Below are 25,510 nucleotides of genomic sequence, written 5' to 3'. Positions count from 1 at the left end.
AGGCTCGCCCTCCTCGGGTTCACCGGGAATCCCTGGAGAGTGACCACCCCCAGGCGCCCCACCCACCGGGCCGCGCACGGAGCCTGCGGTCGGGAAGGTCTCCCCGGGCTTCGCCCCTGTCCTCGGGGCTGCAGCCTGAGAGCAGGCACCCCAGCCCCCCCTCGGCCCAGCCGGAGCCCAGCCAGCCGCTCTCCCCGGGGACTCGGGGCCGGAAGGTCACGCTGTCCCTCCCGGACTGCGCAGCCTTCCCGAGGCTCCCGGGGCCTGGGGCCAGGGGGACGGGGACACCGGGGATGGATTCTAGGGCCCTGGCAGGCGCAGACAACACGACAAACAAACAAAACGCAAAAGGAAACGTGCCAGACAAGGATAACAGACACCCCAACACAGATGGGGAGCGATACAAAACGGAGACAGAGGGACAAGATGGCTCCCTCGGTCCGGGCGAGGCGCGGCATTGCCAGGCAGGACGTATAGGGGGGACATCCTAACTAGAAGCTTCTTCCTCCGCCACTCGGGCAATCGACTCATCCCTCCACCCGGCCCCTCGCAACCCCCACCCGGGCCCAAGTCGGAGTGGGAGCGCCCTCAGCAGAACCAGCCCGAGAGGAAGGGGGCGGCCACCAGCTCCCCGCCCTGGCCGAGAGCGACCGCAGAGCGGGAGCATCCGGGCACTAGCCCGGCCCCTGCGGCGCCAGGGCTCCGCCTCCTGACAGGCAGCAGCCAATGAGCGGCTTCTGCCGCCGGCCTTTAAGAACGGCGCGCGCTCTCCCTGCGGCGGACGCAGCCGGCCTAGCAGTCAAACGAAGTTTCCATGGAGACCGAGGCTGGGCCCTGGCGGCCTCGAGGCGTTACCATGGAGACAAGTCCCGGACTGCGGCTCCCCAGCCCCAGCTCACTGCTGTCTCCAAACCCCGCGGAGCCGCTGTGCGAGGCCAGAGCCACCGTGGCGGCGGCACGCTGGGACCTGCGGAAACACTCGTTGCTCATCGTGATCGGCGATATCGGTACAGAGAGTCAGCTGAGGGCCGTGCGGGCCCACCTTGAACAAGGTGAGCCGCTGTCCTGGCTGTGCTCGGGACCTCCTCCATCCCGAGCTTCTCCGCCGGCTGCGTTTACCTCCCAGAGCGTACGTCTGCATTCTCCATCCCTACTGTGCAATTCCTGAAATCCGCGCGCCCTGTTAATCTGAATCATCAGCCCCTGTCACCTGCATCTTCCATGTCACGCGCCCTCCCCACCTGCCAGCATCTTGCTTCCCCATCCTCCCGCACACCCCGTGGCATTCCGCAGTCTCCCTGAGTCGGGTTAGCTCTGTGCAGCCCCTGAGTCCGCTCTGGTCACACCCTCTCTCCCTCAGTGTCTCGGTCCAGATGTCCTGAAAGTCCTCACCTTCCCCTGAAGATTCCATGCCCCTACCTTAGCTTCTTCTTTAGGATCCCTGAACAGGCACAGGGTGCTTTCTGAACGCTGCGGACAAATCTCAAATCTCCCAGTGTGGGCGGCCAACCTGAGAGAGTGACCTTTGTGGCCACAAGCTCTCAGTCCTCACCTCCCTCCCTAGTTGACAGCCAGTGGCGCAGTGCTGCGGAGCCACCTGCGGGTGGAAGGAAGCCTCCGAGGGGTGGAGGGAAGGAGGGGGGAACAGAAGGAGAGCCCAGAATCCTACTTAGCTATCAGGACAGGGAAGGCAGCCCCCCACCCCCCACCCCCTATCTAGGAACAGTCCCTTGGGTGTCAGTTCTATCACAATCAGGCAACTCTGCAAGAAAATTGCTACATACAAACTCATTAATGACCAAACTCTGCCTAAACTCTGCCCCTCTGCCTCTGGCTCAGGCAAAGGCCAGGAAAGGCTGGGAGACAGACACAGGCACTAACCACCTTTCTTAAAGATATCAGTGTGACTGATCATGGCAGCTGTCCTTCTCCTCTCCCTCTCCTTACCCCTCTTGTGAGCCTGCAAGTGCTCCCTGAAGTCCAACCCCTCTGACCTGATCTAGAGTGCTCTTTGTTTCTTTTTCTCTCGCAGGGATTCTCTCCTGGAACATTGACTTATCATCCTTTGATTTGAACCAACAATTGAGACTCTTCATTACCCGGCACCTAGCTCACTTCTCTTCAGAGGTCAAAGGTTAGGACTAGTGGCATTTGTCTCAGTTCTTTGGGGGCGGTGGGGGGGAGGTTGATCACTTAAGAGCAGAGATCCACTCTCCCTGGTAGAACTGGCCTTGTGGGGGATTTGGGTGGGGGAGGAGGGAGGGATTCCTCAGGGGAAAGTTGTAAAGCTCCCTAACTATTCCCCCATATCCAGTACACTTCTCAGAGAGATGGTCTGAGGGTGGAAGAAGTCTGGAGAATGCAATTTCTACTTGAGGGTGGTTTATGGACAGCTGTTGACATGCACTAAGGAAACGATGTACTTCTCATGAATGACCGATCATCTTCCATGCACAAATTCACTCTCTTTTTGTGTTCCCCCCCGCTGTGTACCCCAGCCTCTTGCTCCCTTTACAGAGACCCTTGAATCCCCCACTTGCCTTCGAGATCCTTGCTTAGAACTTCCCTCACACTGCACAGCCTACTCTTCAGGTTTCAGGATTTCTGGTTTCTCCTTTGGTTCAGGCAACAGATCTCCAGAGCAGAGCAGAAATCTGGTACAAAAGGCTGATGAGCACCATCAAATCCAGAGTGGAAGCAGGGTCTCCTGGATTTATTGCTACTTTGAGGTTTGACTTTGAGATCGAAGTGCACAGCATGCGGTTCCCCATTCTGTTGGGTGGGAGAAATGGGTCGGTATTTGAGAAAATAATATTTTAGGAGCTATCAGTCCATGACAGTATCTGTGGGGAGACTTCAGAAAGCTCTATGTCTCATTATAAAAGTGCTGGGCACTCTGGTCCCGTTGTTGGTAAATGTTGGCATGCCAGCCCATGAGCCTGTGCCTTTATGGACTATAAAAATCCATCCAGCTCAACAGTTACCGCACACGATGACTGAATTCATCTCTTATGTAGATTATTCTCAATTATTCAGTATAGTACGTAGTCATGTCCCCTTCTCTTCCCGCTCCTCCTGCTAACTGCCAGATCTTTGGTCATTTCTCTGATCACTGACTCCTCTGAAGATGCTACCGGAGAGAGAAGACAAGGTGAATATGACTAATGCTTTATTATCCTAGGAATATGTGCAGCATTTAAAACATGTGAGGCTGGCATTTTCTTGATGTGACTGCTTTCTGTGAAGCTAGACGCTCACTGTTTTGAGACTGCCTTCTGTTTAGAATTACTCATGTCATGGCTTCCTCCATTAGCACGGATGATTGAAAATCAATAGTTTTACCACTTATTACTCCTAGGAGCTTTGGTGCAAAATTGGATAGGGGATGATAACAGATGAAATTAATGATTGAACTGAAGTTTGAGGAGTAACTGCGGATGTTAGTAATTTACCCTGAATGCTCTAATCCCATCCTTTTGGCCACAGAGACTTAAGATTAGGCTGCTTTCTGGAATGATGTATGAATGTACAGAACTTAAACCAAAATACTTGGCCATTTTTTAAATTAAGATGCGAGGATGCTTGGAAATATGCTTACAGAGAGATGCGTAGTTACTCTCACTAAACAAGCACTGATATATAAACACCAACTAGATCTTTTCAATCAAAGAGTTATACCATGGTGTCCTGGGGTGGGGCGCGGGGGGGGGGGGTGTTAGGGCCATATACCCAAGACTAGGGCTTACTTTAGCCTACTGAATTTTTTTAGGTTTGAACATTTTATTTATTTTATTTTTTGGTGGCCTGGTTTATGTCCCTGGAGAATAGTAGAGAATTTCCTGGAAAAACCCACAAGGCTCAAGACAGCCACAGCCCCACCCCTGCTGGCTCCTCTTTCAGCTGTCCCCACAAACAACAGTCAGCCTAGAGCAGCTGCAGACACTGCCCCTCCCTTCAGCCTCCCTTTAATGGGGAGGCAAAGGGAACCAGGCTGCTAGGATGGGCTCAAGGGGATATGCTAGTACCTTATGACTTAATCCTTTCTGGCCACCCCGGAGGCTGGACTGCCATCCTTCTCACCTCTGCGTAAGCCCTCTGCCAAAATGCTTAAAAAGGGGACAAAACTGTACCCTACAATGACAGGGAGAGCACAATCATTCCTAGCCACCTCCCCCTCCACACCCTCCACACTGGGAAAAGGAGGGACCCTCCGAAGTAGAGCTGGAGTGGTCCAGCTCCTTCTAGTGGTCAAATCTGGTAATGATTTCCTAGGTGAATTTTGTACTCGGTAGTCAGTCTCCAATGGTGACTTGGAGCCTTCCTTTCTAACCCCTGCAAAAAGCTGGGGCTGCCAAACATTATCAAACAAACCCAGAAACAGTTAGGACAGTGGAAAACTGGGCTTAAATGACATTCTGATACTTCTACCCTCGGGCACCTATAGGAAAGGGAGAGGACTGCATAATTTATAATTCGTGATTGGTATTCTGGGACTCTAAGATGCACAGGCTGAAGGGCCAGTTTGGAGGTCTTCTGTCTGACTCTCCATTACCACTGAAAGTGCTAGTTCTGTTGCCTCCAATGAAAGCCATTCTGAATTAGTAGAGCAGCTCGTTGTCCTCTACAGCTGGGGGTTGCATTGCTGTCTAGAAGGGGAAAGCAGGGACATGGATGGTACTTGAAGCCCTTTCCTGTAGGCACTTCCAGTTCTGGGTTTACCTGAGAGCTAAGGGTACTCTGTGGAGTTAGTCTGGTTTGAGATTCTGACTTAGGATGACCTAGATGCCCACTCATGAATCTTCTACAGAAGAGAGATTTCCAGTGGTATTTGTACACTGCAGGTTTAGGATTCTAAGAATGAAGCACTTTTTCATCTTTTGTGCCATTCACTCCTCACAGCATTATTGGAGAGTGGTACTAATGTTATACTCACTTTATAGTGAAAGCAAGCTTTCAGAGAGGCCAATTGACATTTAATTGCATGATTAATAAAATAGTAGGGTCAGGTCTCAAATCCAGGACTTTGGATGTCTCTTTGTGTCTGAGCTCAGGCACCTCACAATTTCATTGCAGCAGAACACAGCAGGTGAAGGATTGGTTGTAGTGGGTGGCTGTTCAGAGGGTGAGGGCTGAGGGAAAACTCCACAGCGAGTTGAAACCAGGCCCAAGGTGTGGTCCTTGGGGATAGCATCTGAGAATAAGGGTGGGCTCTGCACTGGGGTGGGAAATGTTATTTTGTTCGCAAGCCAACGTCTACTCAAGTTTCCCTCTTAGCCCACCCTAGAGGGCCCTAGAAAGCAGAGAGAAGATAGAAGGTTTGAGATGGGAGGAAATAAGAATCATGAAGTTGCAGAAGGAACGTGTTTCTCTTTTGTGGTGCTCGGAACTCAGCCTGATTTGTGTTCTGTATCTCTGCAGATGGCTTCCTCTATCCAAATGGGGCTGTTGCCATGCTGCTGCTTTGCATCCCCGGATCTGAGCAAAGATTCCTCCCCCTTTGTCTCCCCCTCTCCCCAGTACTGGTGACTCAGCTCCTCCTCTACTCTGGCTGCAGTTTAGGGGGGATGGAGGATGCTGAGAGCAGAGACTATTTTGGCTTCTCTGACCTTCAAAAGCAATTCTTGGCAGCCTGGGGCAAGGGTGGGGCTGGTGCTGGGTGTGTGAGTGGGTGGATGTCAATGTGAGGAAGGCTTTAGGGGTTGGCCAGGCCTGGGGAAGGCTGATGGAAAGGAAGACGGCTGGGAAGGACTTTGTGGGAGCATGAGCATCACCACGTTGGAACTGAGTGCTAGAGATCTCCAGTTCCTCCCTTTGAGTCCTAAAGCATGTCACTAAATCTGAGACAGAGGCAGAGACGAAGGGAAACAGAGCCAATATTAGAAGGCTTAAGATAGAGACATCAAAGAGACATAGACAAGTGCAGAAAATTGCATGATCCCAGGGTTCCTGTGCCCCACCCCAGATTGTCTAGGACCACGTGTCCACTCCAGAATTTCGAACTACCCTCCAACCCAAAATGATTCCTATTTCTGCCCTCCCCTGGTTTCTGTAGCTGTGGCTCAGAAGCCACTGACAGAGCTCAGCACAACTCTGCTCCCCAGCCTTCGTCTCAAGCATTCCCCTCACTCCTGCCCCGTGCTTTCAGGCCCCCAGCCCCTTTGTCTCTGGTTCCTCCAGGGATTGAAGGTCACTCCCAGGGTCTGAGGAGAGAGGCAGCAGATGGTTCCTGAGAGAAGGGGCGGGGCAGACAGCCCGTACCTCCCCTGTCCCCCACAGTGTGCCGGAGCACAGGGCTTTGGTCTTTCGGCTGATGCTAAAAGAGTATTTCCTGACAGAGCAGGATTCGGGGAGAAGGGTTCTGTGGGCCATTGGAGACCACCCTGGCTCTTAGAGCTGCTGGACAACTCTTCAGACCCCCAGAGCCATGGGAGAGGCACCGGAGCCCTGACACTGTAAAGGCACAGAAACAGTTAAGTCTCCAGTGCCTCGTCATGGACCAGCCCCTCTTCCCCGCCCTGGCACCGCCCTCCCCATCTAGCACCCCCGCCCCCCCCCCCATTCCCACCCCAAGTGCCGCAGACTCTTCCCTGAAGCTGCCGGCTGAGGCCGGAGCTTCAGCCTCCATGAGGGGCTCCCTCTCACACCCAGGGTAAGAACCGAAGGGCTGGGCAAGGGCACGGGGGATGCTGTGGTGGGGAGGTGGGATGGGGATAACGGGAAGAGAGTTCATGCCTCTCTGATGCGTCTGGAGCTGGTCCAGTGGGGTGGGCAGTGTGAGGGAATGGGGGTAGCGGAACATGACTGGATTTGAGGCCAGCCTGGACCCAGAACCAGGTAGAGGCCAGTGGGGCCAGGACGGTGACAGGACACCTCCCGGGCTGGGCTGGGAGACATCAGCCTCCGGCGGCAGCAGCAGAGGGTGGTGTCCTGGCCCTGCCTGGCAGCCCGGGCGCTGGAAGAGTCGGGGCTGTGTCTTTGGTCAGGGGCAGAAGCATCTGAGGGGAAGGCGGATGTTATGGGAATGTACCTAATGGGAGGGTGTCTGGGTGTCAGCTGCTGGATTGCTCAGCTGCTCCTATGTCGGGGGTGAGCAGGACAGCGAGTTTTTGCCTATTAAGGGAAGGTGGGGGACACCGTGGAAAAGGAGGGAGGAAAGGGTCATTGAGAGCTGGCGCGCCTCTTCACGGATCGACCTATTTGCGGCGGGTTCCCCGTACCCCTTTCCTGGCGACTAGCTTGAGATTGGGACCCTGACCCCCTCCCCCTTTCTGGCTCTCACCGGATCCGAGAGGCCACTCTGGAGATGGAGCGCACTCCCTCCTGAGCAGCTGCCCGCATTCCCAGCCTGTCATCCGCACTGGTTCCCAGTCTCAGCCCCACCCCCACCCCCACCTCCTCTCTGCTTCTCTTCCCAAGATGGGGGCTCTGGAACAGAGGAGCCCGTTTCTTCTCCCTCTTTTCGTACCCCACTTCCGACAGCCCCCCCTTCCCCCCACGCGGAGGCAGCCAAGAAAATGACTTGTCATGCTGGGGTGGGGGCGGGGGTGGGTGGGGGCGGAGCTGGAGCCTGAGCTCAGCGCGCACACTCGCACACACTCACACACTGCGGCAAACTGCAGCTGCCCGCGCCTCCCCTCCCCTGCCCTCCCCTCCCCTTCCCGCGGCCCCGCTGCGGAGACACCTGCCCTCCCGCCGCTCAGCCTCAGCATCCGCCCACCCTCGCCCCATCACTGGCCAACCGAAGTGACCCTGACTCACAAGACGTCCTCTCCAGAGAAAAGGGAAAAACAAGCCCGCTCCCTGGAGTGGGATTGCTAGGGGAGCAGAAGAGGAAACAGCGTTCGCTCCCGGCCTGCAAAGGAGCGGCCGGGATGCAGACCACCGTTGCCCGTCAGAACTGGAGGGCACTTGGGTGAGGGAGAGGGGCCTTGCGCCAGCACAGGATCTGGACTCAGAGAAGGCTAGTGGGTATAAACAGGGGACTGCCAGGAATGATAGATTGGGAGGGGGACTGATAGCCAGGAAGCAAATCAGACTATACCACAGAGATTTCTTTTTCTGAGTTTCCTAGCTCAAATGTGCACCCTTGTGGTGTGTGTGGGGGAGGTGGGGGTGAGAACTACCCTTTTAAATCTAAACTACTTGGAGCTAGCCTAGGACCAGTTGCTTCCTGAACCATGATATTCCTCACCAGCCCCAGCCCTGCCCCTCTCTTCCTCTGAACTGACCTCAAAGCTTCCCTCAGTTCCCAAGTGAATAAAAGAGACCCCTCCAACTCCTCTTGGGCCCCACCCGCCCTGTATGGGGTTGATCTTGTGAGACCCTCCCTCCCTCCGTAATTAACTTCCCCTGCAGCTGCAACTGCAGCCCCCTTCTGCCAGATCTGCCGGATCCTGGCACCCAGGGTCTTCCACAGCAAAGGCCCCGGCCCCAGGCCCCTCTTGTCCGGAGCCCCAGAAAGAAGAAACGGCCAAATCACAGAAGAGAATCTAGTAGAAGATTATGATCCCTCACAAAATATCCTCCCGACAGCCCACTCCCCAGGCCCTCCCTTCACCTCTCCGTAAGGTACCCACCGTGTGCTGCCATTGTCAAGGGCAGGAGCAGGGCACAGCAGACACGTACGTTGCGTGGTGTCTCACGTGAGCCTGGAGAACGGAAGTAGACAGGGATTTGAAGGTGTCTTACCTTTCGCCATGGCCTGGGAACACTCGGGCTTCCCTCCCTTTTTTCCTGTTTGTGAACCACTAACTCCCCTCTCCTTGGCAGAAGCTCTCCTAGGAGAGGGGCAAGGATGAGAGGAGAAACCGTTCCCAAGGGATGGGCTATAGGGTAGTGAGCCTGGCCTTTCTGGAGCCGGGGGCCATGAAGGTGAGGTGGGAACAATATGATTGGATGCATGTCTGAGGAACCTGAGAACAGAACAAGAATTTAGAGAACAAGAAGTTAGAGCCCTATTTCTTTTTCTTTTCTTTTTTAAAAAAATATATTTTTATTGATTTTAGAGAGAAAATAAGAGGGAGAGAAAGAAACATCAATGATGAAAGAGAATCATTGATTGGCTGCCTCCTGCATGCCCCTTGCTGGGGATCTAGCCTGCAACCCAGACATGTGCCCTTGATTGGAATTGAACCTGGGACCCTTCAGTCTGCAGGCTGATGCTCTATCCACTGAGCCAAACCAGCTAGGGCCGTATTTCTTTAAAAATATATATATATATATATATATATATATATATATATATATATATATATATATTTCAGAGAGGAAGGGAGAGGGAGAGAGCGAGAGATAGAAACATCAATGATAAGAGAGAACCATTGATCAGCTGCCTCCTGCACACCCCCACCAGGGATTGAACCCTCAACCCAGACATGTGCCCTGACCAGGAATTGAAACTGTGACCTCCTATTCATGAGTCAACCCTCAAACACTGAGCCAACGCCAGGGCTAGAGCCCTATCAGCCTTCTATCTCCCATAGTGCTGACTTCTCTCCAGTCTTTTGGAATGGAAATTCTAGCCTTGGATGGGTGTTGGAAAGGAGGATGGGGAGTCTAAGACACTGCACAGAAGCGCCCATTTCCTTATTTCCAGGCACTTTGCTGGCACGAAAACCCAAGGCAGACCCTGCTGGAGAGAAGGGAGCTGAGGATCATGTCCCAGGAGTCCTCCCTCCAGCTGAGCCCATCCCTCCTCCCCCCATCCCCAGGCAGCACCAGGAGCTTAGTGCTCTAGAGGGACAAAAGCTTCTTGTCAACAGGGCAGTCTGAGGCGGGAGTTCAGGCGGAGGGTGTGGCAGTGAAGGGAGGGAGAAGATGGACTGTGTGGAAGCGGGTAGGAGGAAAGCCTGGACGGGAAGGGCTAGAGGAGCCAGTCCCTTGACTTTACTCAGCAGTGTCCAAAGTGGCAGGATCTAGGGATAGCCAGGCTTCCCTTCCTCTGATAGTGCCTGCCTTCTTTTCCCTCCTGCCCAGCACAAGGCCTCTCTATTTTAATCTGTACCCGCTCTCTTTAATACAAATCCCTGCCTCTCTCCCTCAGGCCAGAGGACCCTCTGCCACCAGAGTGAAATCCTAGAGACCGTTATCCTGGTGAACCCGAGTGCTGACAGCATCAGCTCTGAGGTAAGGCGGGGCCTGTGCCTCGCCACGAGGGCCTGTTTGGAAAGTGCTGTAACTCACCCTTGCCAGTGCTACTGCTGTAAGGCCAAGAATTCCGGGACTTGGCTTTGACTCACCCTTTCTCTGCCATGTAAGCTGCCTTACAATCTCCAGCTCCACTTTGGAGGTGCTGTGGGGCTGCCAGTGGGGAGCATGTCCCTGCAGCACTGAGCGGAAACCAGGAACATCCAGCGCCCTTCCCTGGGTTTCCTACATCTGTGACCACTCTCCTCCTTCCATTCTAGGTTCACCACCTACTTAGCAGCCCGTCAGCTCACAAACTACTGATCCTGAGTGGGCAAAGTTTAGAGCCAGGGGGGGACCTCATCCTACAGAGTGGTACCTACTCCTATCAAAACTTTGTCCAGGTTCTTCACAACCCAGAGGTATGTCCCAAGCCTGCATGCCTGGGAGGAACAGAATATGGGATAGGACTAGAGCTGTGGGGAAGGAAAATCTCAGTGCATGATCATCCGTGGTCCTGGCAGAAAGGTAGGAGATCACCTGGAGAGTGGTGGAGATTAGCAGACTGAATCTGTGTCAACCCCAGTGACCTGATCGGCCTTCTATCTCCCATTACTCTAGATTGCCCAATTGCTCAGCAATAGAGACCCTGGGATCCAGGCCTTCCTCACCGTATCCTGCTTAGGGGAGGGCGATTGGAGCCATCTGGGACTATCCAGTTCCCAAGAGACCCTGCACCTCCGGCTAAACCCTGAGCCCACGCTGCCCACCATGGATGGTGTGGCTGAGTTCTCCGAGTATGTCTCTGAGACCGTGGATGTGCCATCCCCCTTTGACCTGCTAGAGCCCCCTACCTCAGGGGGCTTCCTCAAGCTCTCCAAACCTTGCTGCTACATCTTCCCTGGCGGCCGCGGGGACTCTGCCCTTTTTGCCGTTAACGGTTTCAATATCCTGGTGGATGGTGGCTCCGATCGCAAGTCCTGCTTCTGGAAGCTGGTGCGGCACCTGGACCGCATTGACTCGGTGCTGCTCACACACATCGGGGCAGACAACCTGCCAGGCATCAATGGCCTCCTGCAGCGCAAAGTGGCAGAACTGGAGGAGGAGCAGTCTCAGGGCTCCAGCAGCTACAGTGACTGGGTGAAGAACCTCATCTCCCCTGAGCTTGGAGTTGTCTTCTTCAACGTGCCGGATAAGCTGCGGCTGCCGGACGCCTCCCGGAAGGCCAAGCGCAGCATTGAGGAGGCCTGCCTCACTCTGCAGCACCTAAACCGCCTGGGCATCCAGGCCGAGCCTCTGTACCGTGTGGTCAGCAACACCATTGAGCCTCTGACCCTCTTCCACAAGATGGGCGTGGGCCGGCTGGACATGTACGTCCTCAACCCTGTCAAGGACAGCAAGGAGATGCAGTTCCTTATGCAGAAGTGGGCAGGCAATAGCAAAGCTAAGACAGGCATTGTGCTGTCTAATGGAAAAGAGGCTGAGATCTCGGTGCCCTACCTGACCTCTATCACTGCTCTGGTGGTCTGGCTGCCAGCCAACCCCACTGAGAAGATTGTGCGTGTGCTTTTTCCAGGAAATGCTCCCCAGAACAAGATTTTGGAGGGCCTGGAAAAGCTTCGGCACCTGGACTTCCTGCGCTACCCTGTGGCCACGCAAAAGGACCTGGCTGCTGGGGCTGTGCCTGCCAACCTCAAACCCAGCAAAATAAAACAGCGGGCTGACAGCAAGGAGAGCCTCAAGGCCACTACTAAGACAGCAGTGAGCAAGCTGGCCAAACGGGAGGAAGTGGCTGAAGAGGGAGCCAAGGAGGCCCGCTCAGAACTCGCCAAGGAGTTAGCCAAGACAGAGAAGAAGGTAAAGGAATCATCCGAGAAGCCCCCAGAGAAGCCTGCCAAACCTGAAAGGGTGCGGACAGAGTCGAGCGAGGTATTGAAGGCAGAGAAGCGAAAGCTGATCAAAGACAAGGTGGGGAAGAAGCACCTGAAAGAAAAAATATCAAAACTGGAAGAGAAAAAGGACAAAGAGAAAAAGGAGATCAAGAAGGAGAGGAAGGAGCTCAAGAAAGATGAAGGAAGGAAGGAGGAGAAGAAGGATGCCAAGAAGGAGGAGAAGAGGAAAGATATCAAGCCCGAGGTCAAGAAGATTTCTAAGCCAGACCTGAAGCCCTTTACCCCTGAGGTACGTAAGACCCTCTATAAAGCCAAGGCCCCTGGCAGGGTCAAGACGGACAAGAGCCGGGCTCCCCGTGGAGAGAAGGAGCTGTCTTCTGAGGCCCGGACACCCCCAGCCCAGAAGGGGGCTGTACCACTTCCAACAGTCAGTGGGCACAGGGAGCTGGCCCTGTCTTCACCAGAGGACCTCACACAGGACTTTGAGGAGATGAAGTGTGAGGAGAGGAGGTTACTGGCTGAACAAAGGGACGTAGGACTAGGAGAGAAACCTCTCCTTGCAGACACTGCACAGGAGGGACCCGCAAGCACAGCTGCCCAGGGGACATTACCCTCTGTCCCAGGGCTGGAACAAGAAGAGCCTGTGATAAAAGAGAAAGAGGTTGTACCAAACATCCCTGACGAACAAGGCAGCAAGGATAGAAGCGCAAACTTTGGAGCTGAAACAGAGAAAGAGAAAGACACCTGGGAAGAAAAGAAGCAGAAGGAAGCAGAAAGGCTCCCTGATAGAACAGAAGCCAGAGAGGAAAGTGAACCTGAGGTAAAGGAGGATGTGATAGAGAAGGCGGAATTAGAAGAAATGGAGGAATTACACCCTTCAGAGGATGAGGAAGAGGAAGAGACAAAGGCTGAGGGTTTTTACCAAAAACATATGCAGGAAGCTTTGAAGGTAACCCCAAGGTTCAGGGAGGCTCTTGGGGGCCGGGAACTGGGACTCCACGGCAAGGCTCCTGAGAAGGAGGCCTCATCGTTCCTAAGCACCTTGACCACACCGGCAGGAGCCACTGAGCATGTCTCTTACATCCAGGATGAGACAATCCCTGGTTACTCAGAGACGGAGCAGACCATCTCAGATGAGGAGATCCACGATGAGCCGGAGGAGCGCCCGGCTCCACCTAGATTTCCTGCAAATGCATATGATCTCCCTGGGCCTGAAGCTCCTGGCCCCTTCGAGGTTAGTCAGCCTGCAGACAGTGTTGCTCCTGTCGCCTCCAGCAAAAGCTATGGAGCACCAGAGACTGAACTCACCTACCCCCCCAACATGGTGGCTGCCCCTTTGGCTGAAGAGGAGCACGTGTCCTCAGCTACCTCAATCACTGAGTGTGACAAGCTTTCTTCCTTTGCCACATCTGTGGCTGAGGACCAGTCTGTGGCTTCACTCACAGCTCCCCAGACAGAGGAGACAGGCAAGAGTTCCCTCCTGCTTGACACAGTCACAAGCATCCCGTCATCCCGCACGGAAGCCACTCAGGGCTTGGACTATGTGCCATCAGCTGGTACCATCTCACCCACCTCCTCACTGGAAGAAGACAAGGGCTTTAAATCACCACCTTGTGAGGATTTCTCTGTGACTGGAGAGTCAGAGAAGAGAGGAGAGATTGTAGGGAGGGGCTTGCCTGGAGAAAGAGCAGTGGAAAAGGAATTGGACTCCACAAATGTACAGATATCTGAGAAACTTCACAGTCAATATGGAGCCCCAATGTTTGGTGCTCCTGGACACACCCTATATCCAGGGGAACCAGCCCTCGGAGAATTGGAGGAGCGCTGCCTCAGTCCAGATGAGAGCACAGTGAAGATGGCCTCTCCTCCACCATCTGGTCCACCCAGCGCTACCCACACACCCTTTCATCAGTCCCCAGTGGAAGAAAAGTCTGAGCCCCAAGACTTTCAGGAAGCAGGCTCCTGGGGAGACATGAGGCACACACCAGGTGTAGGCAAGGAAGATGCTGTAAAGGAGACAATCAAGCCAGGGCCTAAAGAGGACACGCTAGAGGAGAGAGAAAAGGTGCTTCCTCCCAGGAGCCCCCAAGCTCAGGAAGCAGCCATCAGCATTGCTGGGGAACATACAGGCTACACTATCCAGCTATTGCCAGAACAGGATAAAGCAATGGTCTTTGAGACTGTGGGGGCACGAGAGCCCACAGGCACAATTCTGGGAACAGAAGCCCTTCTGAAAGATTTGAAGACATCACTCCAAGCACCTGGTGAACCTCAGAAAGATGAGAGGCTCCAATTTCCTGACCAAAGCCTCTCCCCTGATGATGCAGATTCCCTCTCTGTCCTCAGCGTGGTCTCTCCAGACATTGCCAACCAGGAAGCACCCAGGTCTCCTTATGGCCTAACAGAGCAGCACTTACACAAAGACCTTTGGCCACAGGTATCTCCAGAAGACACCCGGTCACTTTCCTTCTCAGAAGAGAGTCCCAGCAAGGAGACCTCTCTGGATATCTCTTCTAAGCAGCTGTCTCCAGAAAATCTTGGCACTCTCCAGTTTGGGGAACTAAGCCTTGGAAAGGAAGAAAAGGGGCCTCTGATGGAGGCTGAGGACACTTCTCAGCACTTAGCCCCCGTGTCTATTCCAGGACCCCGTGCAGCCACAGTGTCTCCTCCCACACAAGGGAGCACTGGACACTCCGCACAGACAGACATCACAGATGAGAGCCCTGATGGAAAATTACCTTCCAGCTCCTTTTCTCACTCGACACTGTTGGGAAATGGGAAGCACTCACCTGAAGCGATCACAAGCCCCGGCGAACACATTCTAACGCCTGATAGTTCCCTCACCAAGAGTCCCGAGTCTTTGCCAAGCCTTGCCATGGAAGACATTGCCATGAAGTGGGAAGGTCAAGTTCCAGAGTTGAAAGACAGAACCCCAGAGAAGAAGGACAAGGGACCTGGCCCAAGGGATGAAGTCGTACAGCAGAAGGGCAAAACTCTGGAGCAGAAGGATATAGCCATCAATCAGAAAAGTGAGGCTCTGGAAGAAAAGAACAAGGTTATGGAAAAGCAGGATAAGGCTTTAGAACAAAAAGTCAAAGACTTAGGACATAGGGACTCAGCCCTGGAAAGGAAAGACAAGACCATAGAACCAAAAGACAAAGATTTAGAACAAAAAGATAGAGACTTAGAACCAAAAGACAAAGTTCCAGAGGACAAGGTCTTTGAACTAAAGGGCAAGGCCTTAGAACAGACAGACAAGATCCCTGAACAGAGGGTCAAAGATCAGGAACAGAAGGACAAAGCCTTGGAAAAGAAGTATCAGGCCTTAGAACAAAAATACTGGGCTTTAGGACAGAAGGATGAAGACCTGGAACAAAACAGTAAGGCTCTTAAACAAAAAGATAAGGCTCTGGAAGAGGACAGAACTCAAGATCAGGGGAGCCCAATGCAGGAGAAAACCATGAAACCAAAGGAGAAGTTCCTAGAGGAAAAATCTTCAGAAAAAGTTGAAGCTGTGAAACAGAAGGAAGAAGCTCTGCTGGAAAAGTCCAAAGCTCTGGGGCGGGAAGAGAGCCCAGTACAGGAGGACACGGCCCTGGAGCAGGAAAAGAAATACTGGATGGAGCAGGATGTCGTCCAGGAGTGGAGAGAGACGTCTTCAACCGGAGGGGAGCCAGGTGGAGAACAGAAAGAATTTGCCCGGACATGGGAGGACACATCATCTGATCAGGAGGACAGGTACTGGAGGGGCAGAGAGGATGTAGCCCTGGAACAGGACACATACTGGAGGGAGCTGAGCTGTGAGCGGAAGATCTGGTTCCCGCATGAGCTGGATGGCCAGGGGGCCCAGCCACGGTACACAGAGGAGCGGGAGAGCACTTTCCTCGATGAGGGGCCAGATGATGAGCAAGACGTGCCCCCCTTGGAGCATATGCCCCAGAGCCCATGGGCCTCAGACTTCAAGGGTTTCCAGGATCCCTCATCGCAGAAAGGGCTGGAGGTAGAGCGGTGGCTTGCTGAGTCACCAGTTGGGCTGCCACCAGAGGAAGAAGACAAGCTTACCCGCTCCCCTTTTGAGATCATCTCTCCTCCAGCTTCCCCACCTGAAATGGTTGGACAGAGGGTTCCTCTGGCCTCAGGACCAGAGACCCCTGTCCCAGAGCCTAAGAAAATGCCACCTGTAAAGAAAGAACCCACTACCCACTCATGGCTGGCTGAGATCCCACCGTGGGTGCCCAAGGACAGACCCCTGCCACCTGCACCTCTCTCCCCAGCACCAGCTCCCCCAACCCCTGTCCCTGAGCCACGCACTCCTGCACCCTTCTCCTGGGGCACTGCCGAGTATGACAGTGTGGTGGCTGCAGTGCAGGAGGGGGCAGCTGAATTGGAAGGTGGGCCATACTCCCCCCTTGGGAAGGACTACCGCAAGGCTGAAGGGCAAGGAGAAGAAGAAGATCAGGCCAGGGCTCCTGACAGCAGCCCCCGCAGCTCAAAGGTCCCAGAGGCCAGCAAGAGCCATGCTACCAAGGGGCCTGAGCAGACAGAGCCAGAGCAGAGAGAGCCCACGCCCTATCCTGATGAGAGAAGCTTTCAGTACGCGGATATCTACGAGCAGGTGATGCTTACTGGGCTCGCCCCTGCGTGCTCCACTAGGGAACCTCCTCTTGGAGCAGCTGGGGATTGGCCCCCACACATCTCAACCAAGGAGGAGGCTGCTGGCCGAAACACATCAGCAGAGAAGGAACTTTCATCTCCTGCTTCACCCAAGAACCTCCAATTCGACACCCCATCTTTCAGCTACGCAGCTCTGGCGGGACCCACTGTACCACCTAGGCAGGTGCCTGATGCAGGGCCAAGTGTGGAGCCCAGCCTCACCCCCCCTGCCTTACCCCCCCGTGCTCCTGTCCCCCTGAGTAAAGGCCCAAGCCCCCATATTAATGGTAACCTCCTGAGCTGTAGCCCAGATAGGAAAACCCCATCCCCCAAGGAATCAGGCCAGAGTCACTGGGATGACAGCACTAGTGACTCAGAGCTAGAGAAGGGGGCTCTGGAGCAGCCAGAGAAAGAGGCCCAGTCCCCAAGTCCCCCCCACCCCATCCCTGCGGGTCTCCCTAAACTGTGGCCTGAACATGAGGCATGTACCAGTCCTTCCTCAAACTCACATCAGGGTCCTGCCCCACCCAGCCTGGACTTCCCTGCTTCAGCCTTTGGTTTCTCCTCACTGCAGCCAGCTCCTCCACAGCTGCCCTCTCCAGCTGAGCCACGCTCGGCACCCTGTGGCTCCCTTGCCTTCTCTGGGGACCGAGCTCTGGCTCTGGCTCCAGGGCCCCCCACCAGAGCCCGGCATGATGAGTACCTAGAAGTGACCAAGGCCCCCAGCCTGGACTCCTCACTGCCCCAGCTCCCCTCACCCAGCTCTCCTGGGGCCCCTCTCCTCTCTAGTCTGCCACGACCTGCCTCACCAGCCCTGTCTGAAGGCTCCTCCTCTGAAGCCACCACACCTGTGATTTCAAGTGTGGCCGAGCGCTTCCCTCCCGGCCTGGAGGCTGCAGAACAGGTGTCTGCAGAGCTGGTCCCAGGAATGGAAGCAACTGCCCACAGCCTTTGGGACCTTACTCCTTTGAGTCCAGCACCTCCAGCTTCACTGGACTTGGCTCCAGCTCCAGCTCCAGCTCCAAACTTGCCTGGAGACAAGTTTGATGGCACCCTGCCCTGCCGCCTGGAGTGCTCAGTGGCAGCCACCAAGAAGCCAAACTCCTTCCAGGATCTCTCTGGAGATTATGCCACCAATGGTCCAACTGAAACCAGCCCCAACCCCCCCAGCCTTGCCCCTGCCAAGGATGAGAAAAAAGAGGCCGAGGGCTGCCCTGCCTGGGAACGTGGGGCCTGGCCTGAGGGAGCTGAGAGGAGCTCCAGGCCTGATAGTCTGCTCTCCCCTGAGCAGCCACTGTGTCCTGGAGGGACCTCTGGTGGCCCATCTAGAAGTGGCTCCCCTAAGATGGAGGCTGGGCCCCAGGGATGTGCCTCTGAGCCCCGGCCCCACTGTGGGGAGCTCTCCCCATCCTTCCTGAACCCACCTCTGCCCCAATCTACAAATGACAGTGACCTCTCAACTGAGGAAGCTCAGCTGGTAGGGAGAGGGGGGAGGCGCCGGGCAGGGGGCCCTGGGGCCACAGGGGGTCCATGTCCTGTGGCAGATGAGACACCCCCGACATCAGTCAGTGACTCAGGCTCCTCACAGTCAGATTCTGACGTCCCACCAGAAACTGAGGAGTGTCCATCCATCACAGCTGAGGCAGCCCTCGACTCAGATGAAGATGGGGACTTCCTGCCTGTGGACAAAGCTGGGGGGGTCAGTGGAATGCACCATCCCAGGCCTGGCCATGACCCACCGCCACTCCCTCAGCCAGACCCCCGCCCATGCCCTCCCCGTCCTGATGTGTGCATGGCTGATCCTGAAGGGCTCAGCTCAGAGTCTGGAAGGGTAGAGAGGCTACGGGAAAAGGAGAAGGCACAGGGGAGAGTAGGGCGCAGGGCCCCAGGCCGGGCCAAGCCAGCATCTCCTGCACGGCGTCTGGATCTTCGGGGAAAACGCTCACCCACCCCTGGTAAAGGGCCTGCAGATCGAGCATCCCGGGTTCCACCCCGGCCACGTAGCACTCCAAGCCAGGTCACCCCAGCAGACGAAAAGGATGGACACAGCCCCATGTCCAAAGGCCTGGTCAACGGACTCAAAGCAGGACCAAGTAAGTATGATGTGAACAGGAGATTGTGGATTGGGGCTGGGTGCGGCTGGTCTAAGGCTCCAGGAGTGGGAGGAAGGGAAAGAAGGAGAAGGTTGCCAAAAGCAGTCTACTTTCCCTCTACAATGAGTCCTGGCTTGTCTCTACAGTGGCCTTGAGTTCCAAGGGTGGCTCTGGTCCCCCTGTATATGTGGATCTCGCCTACATCCCGAATCATTGCAGTGGCAAGACTGCTGATCTTGACTTCTTCCGACGAGTGCGTGCATCCTACTATGTGGTCAGTGGAAATGACCCTGCCAATGGCGAGCCAAGCCGGGCTGTGCTGGATGCCCTGCTGGAGGGCAAGGCCCAATGGGGGGAGAATCTTCAGGTGAGTGACAAGGGATGCCAAGGAGGTAGTATGGTCAAAGCTTACTCAGAGGCAATAGTGGGACACAGTCTATATTCATAAAAGGACTGAGCCCTTTCTATGGGCAGTGGGACTATTTCCTGGACCATCAGGTATCCCATCCCCCTCACATATGCTCCCTTCACATTCTCACATCAGGCATGTCTTATCTCCCTCCTAGGTGACTTTGATCCCTACTCATGACACGGAGGTAACTCGTGAGTGGTACCAGCAGACTCATGAGCAGCAGCAGCAACTGAACGTCCTGGTCCTGGCCAGCAGCAGCACTGTGGTCATGCAGGATGAGTCCTTCCCAGCCTGCAAGATTGAGTTCTGAAAAAACCACTCTCCCTTCCCCAAGGATCTGCTCCCCCAGCTCCCTTAGAGAATGGCTACTGCTGAGTCCTTGGGGTTTGGGGACATGGGAGCTGGGGAAGGAGAAGGTGGGGGACAGGATGTCTTGTGGGAATTTGGGCTGGGTTAAATGGGAGGGGTTGTCCCTTCCCCTCATCCATACTTGAGAGGAGTCTCAAAACCAAAGGTAACAGGATAGGGAGAGGGTACAAATTAGGATAGAATGTCATCTGATGCCTGAGAACTCTGGAGTGACACCTCTCCTAGCACTGCCAAATGCTGGTATTGCATGGGGAGTAAGGATGAGTCTGAGAGTGCAACATCCTCCCTCACGGAAGGAGATCATATCCGCAACCCCAGGGACCTCTTTATTTATTTAGCATCCCAAGGATTTCCAATAGTAACTTATGTGACCTGGGGGAAGGATACTGTCAGTGAGATGCCTAGACTTGCACCCTTCACCTCCCATCCCCTTACCCACCAGGGTCTGGGATCCAGCAGAGGTCTGGGGTACACTGCTGCTACACTGTCCCACTGCTTCCCTCTGTATCTGAATGTCTCAACCCAAAACTTGAAGCACTTGACCAACAGACTGGTGAGAGAAGAAAGCTTATCCTCCCAGTCCCTGCTTCATACCATTCACATCCCAGGGTTGTGCTCAGACCAGGCCTACTGGGCAGCACAATGGGGCAAGGAGAGCCCAGCTCCAAACCCAGAATTTTCCAAGCTCCCTGACCTTTTGAAGTTTTCACCTACCCATTCCAATGATCCTGATCCCTTCTCATCCCCTGCTTGGCTTTTCTGCATGTGGTCATCTACTGTGGCCTGGTGTGTAATGGGTTAAAAATAAGCCACTGCCTCATATCCCAACATTTGACAACCCAGCAATGTGTGACTCCCCCAACATTCCACTATGCCATCCTGCAGCTGAAATGGGAACGCTGGCTGCCTTTTCAGCCCCATACATACTTTTAGAGAGGATCTGGGAGGTGGAGGTCTTGCCAGAGGACTTGGGGGGAAGGAGAGGGAGGAAGGAAAGGGAGAGGAGCTGAGCTAAAAAGCTTAACTCCTACTGAGTGAGATGAAAACAGGCTGAAAATACCATCTCAGGAGAGGACCTCACCCCAAGCAAGCCAATGAGCAGCCTTGCCAGAATACTGATGGACTGAGGAATCCAGACACTCGTCAGGACTCAGCTTCTCTGCCAAATGACTGTGTGGAAACCAAAACGAGCCCGCCTGTGTCCTTCCTAGCTCCCACCCAACCCATGCTGCTGTGCTCTGCTTCTCCCCACACTCCCCTGCTCTAGTTCCCAGCTGCTGTAACAGAGCCGCCTTCAACTCTAACAATAAATCAAGTTCATTACAGATGCTGTAGTGCTGCTTAGGGTTTTTCTGACTCCACATATTGCTTAGTTGCTGGGCTCTGGCTTCTCTGCTTCTCTAAGCATAGTCATTTTTCTCAATAGCTTTGATAACTGGAAGCAATTCCAGGAGCCAGGGAAGCCAGAAAACATAGGGTATGTTGAGGGAGAAAAGGATATGAGGGAGCCAGCATAATTCCTGAAAATGGGTGAAGGAAGAGGGGTCGGCATCTCCATGAGGTCAAGAGCTGAGAACCAAATAACCAGATACGTCAGATAGGATAACACCAAAGAGGTAAGGAGTTGAGGGGCCCTAAGAGACGCAGAGCTTATTGAGGTTGTAAACACCTCTCACCTTTGCAGTCAGGATTTTCATGGAGGGAAATGTTGGATTTCCCTCCTGCAGTGAAACCCTTTATATGTCATGGTTATGTAAGAAGAGGCCAAGTTGTGCACGTGAATATATGGGCAGGGATATTCCAGCCCTCCTAGTGTTCTGGGCTCTCCCGACGTAAAGATGTCAAGGGGTTAAACAGAGAGCATAACCTCTTTAATTCCTGACGCTCCAAAGCATCGGAAGAAAAAATTAAGAGGGTGATTCCAAGGAGCTGGTGAAAGGCATTGTGTACCCTCTGGTGTTTCACAGACAGAACCTCTGTCCCCCACAACACTACTCACTTCAGACATTTTGGGATACTGGGTTGATTGGCATGGGGACCTCCTGGGATGTCTGATCTGTATATTTTTATAGTCCGTTCCTGCTCAACTACAAAGGCTTTTGACTGGTTCAGATTAATTCGGTTACATATCTGATTGACTTAAGAGTCACATTCATTCTTGAGCTCACAATGACATCACCACCTCTACTATTCTCATTCATGTTTATTGAGCACTCATAATGTTCCGGCCCCCCACTCTAATGGCAGCATTACCCCTCTTACCCACCCCCATTCCCATCCCCAGATCTTTGGGATTAGCTTCATAATCACACCTGGCCCTAAAGACACAATGATATAAGGACAAACCTCTTGGAGACCCTAGAGTGTTCTTTGGCCAGTCTGTCCCTGGCACTAATATACATATATATATATATATATATATATATATATATATATATATATATATATATATATGTATATATATATATATATATATATAAAATCTTTACACATGTCTGTACAATATTTATCTCTGCTGATTGCTTAAAAATAGAACCTGATTTTCTCTACTACAGCATCTTCTAAGCCAAAAAGCCCCACAACAAAGAGGCCTTGTTTCACAGATTGGTCAAGAACCCCAAAAGCATTTTAAGTAGTTACTCTGAAATTTTCACAGCTATCTAATACCTATTTTTCCATTGAGATTGCCCTCTCCACAGGACAGGAACAGAGAGGGCACTTGGGGATGATATGGAAATACCCATAAGCCCAATCTAAAGATTAGTGGCCATGATGGATGTTTGTTTACTAAGGGGACTCTTTTTCCCAGACATTTCAGACAGCCATCCTGGACCCACCTGAGGAGTGCTAGCCAAGACAAGAGTCCCCCTGAATGCACATATGGTCTAAAGGATTTTGAGACATTGTGAATATTTCCTCAGAAAAGTGAAGACCTTGGAAACCCATTTGCACTTGTTGTCCCGGGATGGTGTCTTCAGCAGTTAAGAGGCATTTCCTTTAACAATCTGGAATTTCCTGGGGTGCTCAGAGGAGGCTGGGTAATAACAGACCAGCCCACCCCTTAAAGGAAATCCTATTCAAGTCTAATGGCTTGGTGAGGAGTCAATGGCTGCTTTGAACACGAAATGGGCCCCTCACCAAGCCCAGCTCCAGCACAGGTACGCCTCATGTCAAGAGGACTGCTTCCTCAGACACCTCTGGTAAGATCCAAGGCCTTACGCTGGCAGGTGAGTTAGCCAACAGAAAGAGTTGCTAGCTCAAATGGCTGGTACATTATAACACCATCAATGAGAAAATGACTAATCACATGTTGCTGGTGGAAGGGATAAGTTTTGGTCATGGACTAGTGACTGGCTCTGAGGGAGGGTTTGGATCACTAGATGGAAGCTGGGCTTGGGGGAACATCCTCTCCAGGCAGCTGGTCAATGACTTCAGGGACCACACGGGACTGCTGATTAACCTCCTTAGGGCCCTCCTGGACCTGTAGATCACCCTCCCCAGGGAACTCTTGGGATGGTGTATCAACCTCAGGGATATCCTGAGACAACAGAATGGTTGCAGGAGCTTCTTGGGCCAGTCTGTCAACCTCCAAAGAGAACTCCTGGGATGGTTGGCTGAGCTCCTCAGGGATCTCTTGGGCTGGCTTGTCAATTTCCACAAGGATTTCCTGGGCCAGGCTACCGAACCCTTCAGGAAACCCGTGGACCAGCCTGCCAACTTCCACAGAGGCCCCTTGGCATGGCAGGCTGACCTCCTCAGGGTTCTCCCGGAAAAGCTTGTAAGCTTCCTCAGAGACTTTCTCGCACAGTTGGTTGATCTGAGTGACCTCCTGGCATGTCCGGTTAACATCATCATGGGTGTCCTTGCATGGCTGGCTCTTGTCAGAGACCTCCTGGCATGGCTGACTGACCTCTTCAAGGATGTCCTGACATGGCTGGCTAATGTCAGGGGCCTGCTGACAGGGCTGGCTGACCTCCTCAGCAACTTCCTGGCATGGCTGGCTGGTTTCCACAGGTGGTTCCTGTGGGAACTGGTTTGGTTCAAAAGACTTTTGCTCCCTTTCTATGAGGAGCTCTTGTGCTCCATTCCCAGGGATCTTCTGGCGCAGCCCAAGGCCTTGACATTCTTCAGCCATGTGTGAACTCAGGGAGGGTTGATCACTGAAGCCAAATGGGCAATTACCATCCACTGCAGTAGGGGAGGAAGGACCAGCACTGGACACAGTGCTGGAAGGGCCACTGCTGTCTGTAAAGCAAAGTCAGAAGACCAAGTCAGGCAAACTGGAAGGGAAGGTTTTACTCTATGTATGTAGTTCAAGTGCCAGACAGATGGCCCATATTACTCATGTCACAGGGAAAGGAGGTCTGAATTCTAAGTTATGCAGACTCCCAAGTTAGCCCAGCTCAGAAACTGTTGCTCTGGCCTAACATATACTATAGGAGTAGCACTAAGGTACATCTAAGACTTCAGGAGAAAGTGCTGAGGCCCACTTCATCCAGTTCTTTTACAAATGTACCCTTATCCAAATTTTAAATTTTCTTGATCCCTTATTCATACTTTGAAAACATATGAATACTTTATCCCAGTGGCTCATAATTGGGGTTACATAGAATCTCCAGAGATTCTAATTCTTAGGTTTAGGGTAAAGGTGTGGGGTGGAGAGGGAGATGAAGGCAATATATTTTGATGTAACACTCCCAAGTAAGTTTGATGCACATCTTTGGTTAAGAATCATTTGTTTAAAGCAATCAATGTATTTCTGAGGCAGAGGTAATCATTGTTTATAGCCCAAGGTATAAGTAAGCAGAAGAATGTAGAAAAACCTTGTGAATCAGAATAATAGAAAAGAAAATGATTTACCCAAAGATGGAAGAACCCCATGGAATCTCTAAATGGCAGCAGTTCTTAATTAACCTTTGCGGAGTGTGTGTGTGTGTGTGTGTGTGTGTGTGTGTGTGTGTGACTGATTCCTTTGAAACTCTAATGAAAGCTATGGATTATCCTCCTAGGAAAATATACATGTGAATATTCACATTCATCTTTATATATGATTCCTGGTGTTCATAAACTTTACCCTGAAATCCATCCATGGATTCAAAGTAAAGACCTTCTAAGTACTGGGACATATGATGCTACAGGTTTGTTAATATCATAAAAACTAATTTCCCAGATCCTGACAGTAGTAAAATGAAGTCCGTAGAATCTTCAATTACACTGTGGGACAATTCCTACCCCAACCTCTACTTCTTCATTAACCTCTAGTAGGGGAATAATCTACTTTTCCCTTTGTAAATATTATATTTATTATGGTATTGTAACTTTATATTTAAAGCACTCTGACATCAATAATTATAGTTTTTGGAAATAGGGGACATCTGAGTATCTTATAATAGAAGAGAATCTGGGAAAGCTGGCAAGCGCAAGCATACAGAAGCGCAATCAGTCATTGTGTCTAAGGTATGCCAGTAACCTCTTTTTGGTAAAGCATCACAGGAGGCATGCTTCAAGTAGAAAAAAAAAAAAGGAACATGGTTTTGTGCCAAGGCTTATTTAGGGCAGAGAGACAGACCCCGAAAATGCTTACCAATGAGGCTATACACCTGATACTGAGATTAAAAATAAAAAAGAAGCTGTAAGCTGAATTCACTCAAGGGTAGAAGTAGTCTTATACTCACTTAGTGGTTTGATTCAGGCAAATCAAAGAGGTCAAACAGAAATATAAGCGGGAGAGGGACAAGAGAGGGGCAGAGAACCATAAACGCTATAGGAGACAGGTAAAAGGGACAATGACAAGGTGAGTGTAGGATAATCTGAAATCCAGGGGGAGAATTTTTGGTGTTAGGAAGGAAGTTTCTTCTGCATACTGGGTGCCAGAAGAAGGGCAAAATTCAACAACTATTTCCTTCAATGCTAAAGTCCTACCCAAGTAAAAAAGTAAAAGGCATGTTTGATTTTTGTTATTCCTT

At 52.6% G+C, this 25,510-nt stretch overlaps 2 protein-coding genes across 28 annotated transcripts in view; one reads left to right on the top strand and one right to left on the bottom strand.

Annotated features, from left to right (window-relative positions):
* Nucleotides 1–796: 796 nt before the first annotated feature.
* On the top strand, nucleotides 797–20,869 carry MAP1A (microtubule associated protein 1A). Its single transcript, XM_059703406.1, has 7 exons — nucleotides 797–1,052; nucleotides 2,033–2,134; nucleotides 10,043–10,125; nucleotides 10,407–10,547; nucleotides 10,747–18,763; nucleotides 18,910–19,130; nucleotides 19,330–20,869. The coding sequence occupies exons 1-7, from the start codon at nucleotides 815–817 to the stop codon at nucleotides 19,483–19,485; spliced, it is 8,958 nt and encodes a 2,985-aa protein (XP_059559389.1). The 5' UTR covers nucleotides 797–814; the 3' UTR covers nucleotides 19,486–20,869.
* A 1,143-nt stretch (nucleotides 20,870–22,012) lies between these two features.
* Nucleotides 22,013–25,510, bottom strand: part of PPIP5K1 (diphosphoinositol pentakisphosphate kinase 1) — a 44,358-nt gene continuing 40,860 nt past the window's right edge. For all 27 annotated transcript variants that reach the window (XM_059703145.1, XM_059703183.1, XM_059703165.1 and 24 more), the window contains one exon: nucleotides 22,013–23,789. In XM_059703145.1, coding sequence (XP_059559128.1) covers nucleotides 22,921–23,789 — 869 coding nt within the window. In that variant the 3' untranslated portion in view covers nucleotides 22,013–22,920. The remainder of the gene's footprint in view (nucleotides 23,790–25,510) is intronic.

Source organism: Myotis daubentonii, chromosome 1 (assembly GCF_963259705.1).
Source record: "Myotis daubentonii chromosome 1, mMyoDau2.1, whole genome shotgun sequence".
In the NCBI taxonomy this organism is placed as follows: domain Eukaryota; kingdom Metazoa; phylum Chordata; class Mammalia; order Chiroptera; family Vespertilionidae; genus Myotis; species Myotis daubentonii.
The sequence above is the reverse complement of the archived record's forward strand: the minus strand, read 5'-3'. Positions and strand labels throughout refer to the sequence as shown.

Excerpts from the sequence above, each read along its gene's own strand:
- MAP1A (XM_059703406.1), top strand. The coding sequence starts at position 815 with ATGGAGACCGAGGCTGGGCCCTGGCGGCCTCGAGGCGTTACCATGGAG. Across the intron at positions 10,548-10,746 it reads AGGTTCTTCACAACCCAGAG|ATTGCCCAATTGCTCAGCAA; the intron begins GTATGTCCCAAG and ends CCATTACTCTAG. Across the intron at positions 19,131-19,329 it reads AATGGGGGGAGAATCTTCAG|GTGACTTTGATCCCTACTCA; the intron begins GTGAGTGACAAG and ends TCTCCCTCCTAG.